Source organism: Ipomoea nil, unplaced genomic scaffold, assembly GCF_001879475.1.
Source record: "Ipomoea nil cultivar Tokyo-kokei standard unplaced genomic scaffold, Asagao_1.1 scaffold2705, whole genome shotgun sequence".
Taxonomy (NCBI): domain Eukaryota; kingdom Viridiplantae; phylum Streptophyta; class Magnoliopsida; order Solanales; family Convolvulaceae; genus Ipomoea; species Ipomoea nil.
The window spans coordinates 2982173-2983867 of NW_017619133.1; the positions used below are offsets into that span (position 1 = coordinate 2982173).

The following is a 1695-nucleotide window of genomic DNA, read 5'->3' on the forward strand; positions in this document are numbered from 1 at the left end:
ACGCACGCACAGTAAAATTTGCACAGCAGCTAAGTGTGAATTTCTGTTGTATTATTCCCATAATTCTTAACCACCATAGCCCGCCTCCACATCATCATCATCAGGGAAGGGGCAATGGCTACTGGGAATGAGGAAGAAGCTGATATGAATATTTTCTGCTGCATTTTACACATTCACGCACATTAAGTTCAAATCTCAGGCACATTAAGCACAACACTCACGCACATTGAGTACAAATCTCACGCACATTAATCCACCGCACATCCGCACGGGAACAAGTCAGCTCCTACTCATGTTTGTTATTTGCAGCGCTCTTTATATGGGCTTAAGCAAGCTCCGCGTGCATGGTTTACCCGGTTACATAACTTTCTTCTTTCCGTTGGCTTTACTCCATCGAAGACTGACGTGTCTTTGTTCATTTATTCTGATCATGGTGTGCAGCTTTATTTCCTGGTTTATGTCGATGACATTCTTGTCATGGGCTCGGATTCTCGCCGAGTTACTGGGCTGGTGGATCGGCTTGCTCAGGAGTTTAAAATTCGAGATATGGGGCCCCATCTTTTTTTCTAGGGATTGAGACTGTCTCTATTTCTGATGGTATTCTTTTGTCTCAGCGCCGTTATGTTCAGGATATTCTCAAGCGTGCAGGGATGGTTGACTGTAAGCCGGTTTCTACCCCGATCTCGGTTGCTCGCTCTAAGGACGGTGATGTTGCTCCCTTTGCTGATCCTACGCACTATCGTGGGCTAGCTGGTGCCTTGCAGTACTTAACGGTGACTCGTCCTGATTTATCCTTTGCAGTCAACCGGCTATGTCAACGCATGCAGGCTCCTACTACTGCTGATTGGTCTATGATGAAGCGGGTGTTGCGTTATGTGAAAGGCACTCTTGGCATGGGGCTGTGTGTTCGGAAGTCTTTATCTACCTCGCTGCATGCGTTTTCTGATTCGGATTGGGCTGGTAGTCCGGATGATAGGAAGTCTACCAGTGGCTTTGCGATATTTTTGGGCTCTAATCTAATCTCGTGGTCGTGCCGGAAGCAACGCACTGTGGCGCGTTCTTCTACTGAGGCAGAATATAAGGCCTTAGCTGATGTGGCGGCTGAGGTGACATGGCTTGTTTCTTTGCTTAAGGAAATCGGTTTCTCTCCAACTTCTCCACCTAGACTATGGTGTGACAATTTGGGTGCTACGTACCTGTGTGCCAATCCGGTTTTCCATGCTCGGACTAAGCATGTGGAAATTGACTATCACTTTGTCCGAGACAAGGTTGCCAAAAAGGAAATTCAGGTTCACTTCATTTCCACGAAGGATCAGATTGCTGATATTTTTACCAAGCCACTTGCATCAACTCGATTCTCTCTTCTTCGTGACAAGCTCAACATTTCGACTGCTCCACCTTGAGCTTGAGGGGGAGTGTTAGGACTCTTGTATTAGTAGTTGGCTAGGACTCTTTACTTATCTCCTTATATTGTTATTGTTCAGACTATTATTGTTTTTACATTGAATATACAATCCTCATCTATATGTTCATTTTTAAAAGTGAGAGCATTTCAAGAATGTATAGTAGTAGCGTAATGCACAAATATGGTTTAGTTAGCTGTCAATGTTGTCTTAAATTTAAATAAGTTAGTTGTCAATTCTCAATAAATCGTATTTGGTGGTACTATGTCTATATGGACTAAATCTGATATTT

The 1695-nt window shown here is 43.9% G+C and overlaps 1 protein-coding gene across 1 annotated transcript; it reads left to right on the forward strand.

Annotated features, from left to right (window-relative positions):
• Nucleotides 1–344: 344 nt before the first annotated feature.
• On the forward strand, nt 345–1403 carry LOC109156337 (uncharacterized mitochondrial protein AtMg00810-like). The gene is made up of 3 exons (XM_019304173.1): nt 345–356; nt 442–510; nt 615–1403. The coding sequence occupies exons 1-3, from the start codon at nt 345–347 to the stop codon at nt 1401–1403; spliced, it is 870 nt and encodes a 289-aa protein (XP_019159718.1).
• Nucleotides 1404–1695: the final 292 nt, after the last annotated feature.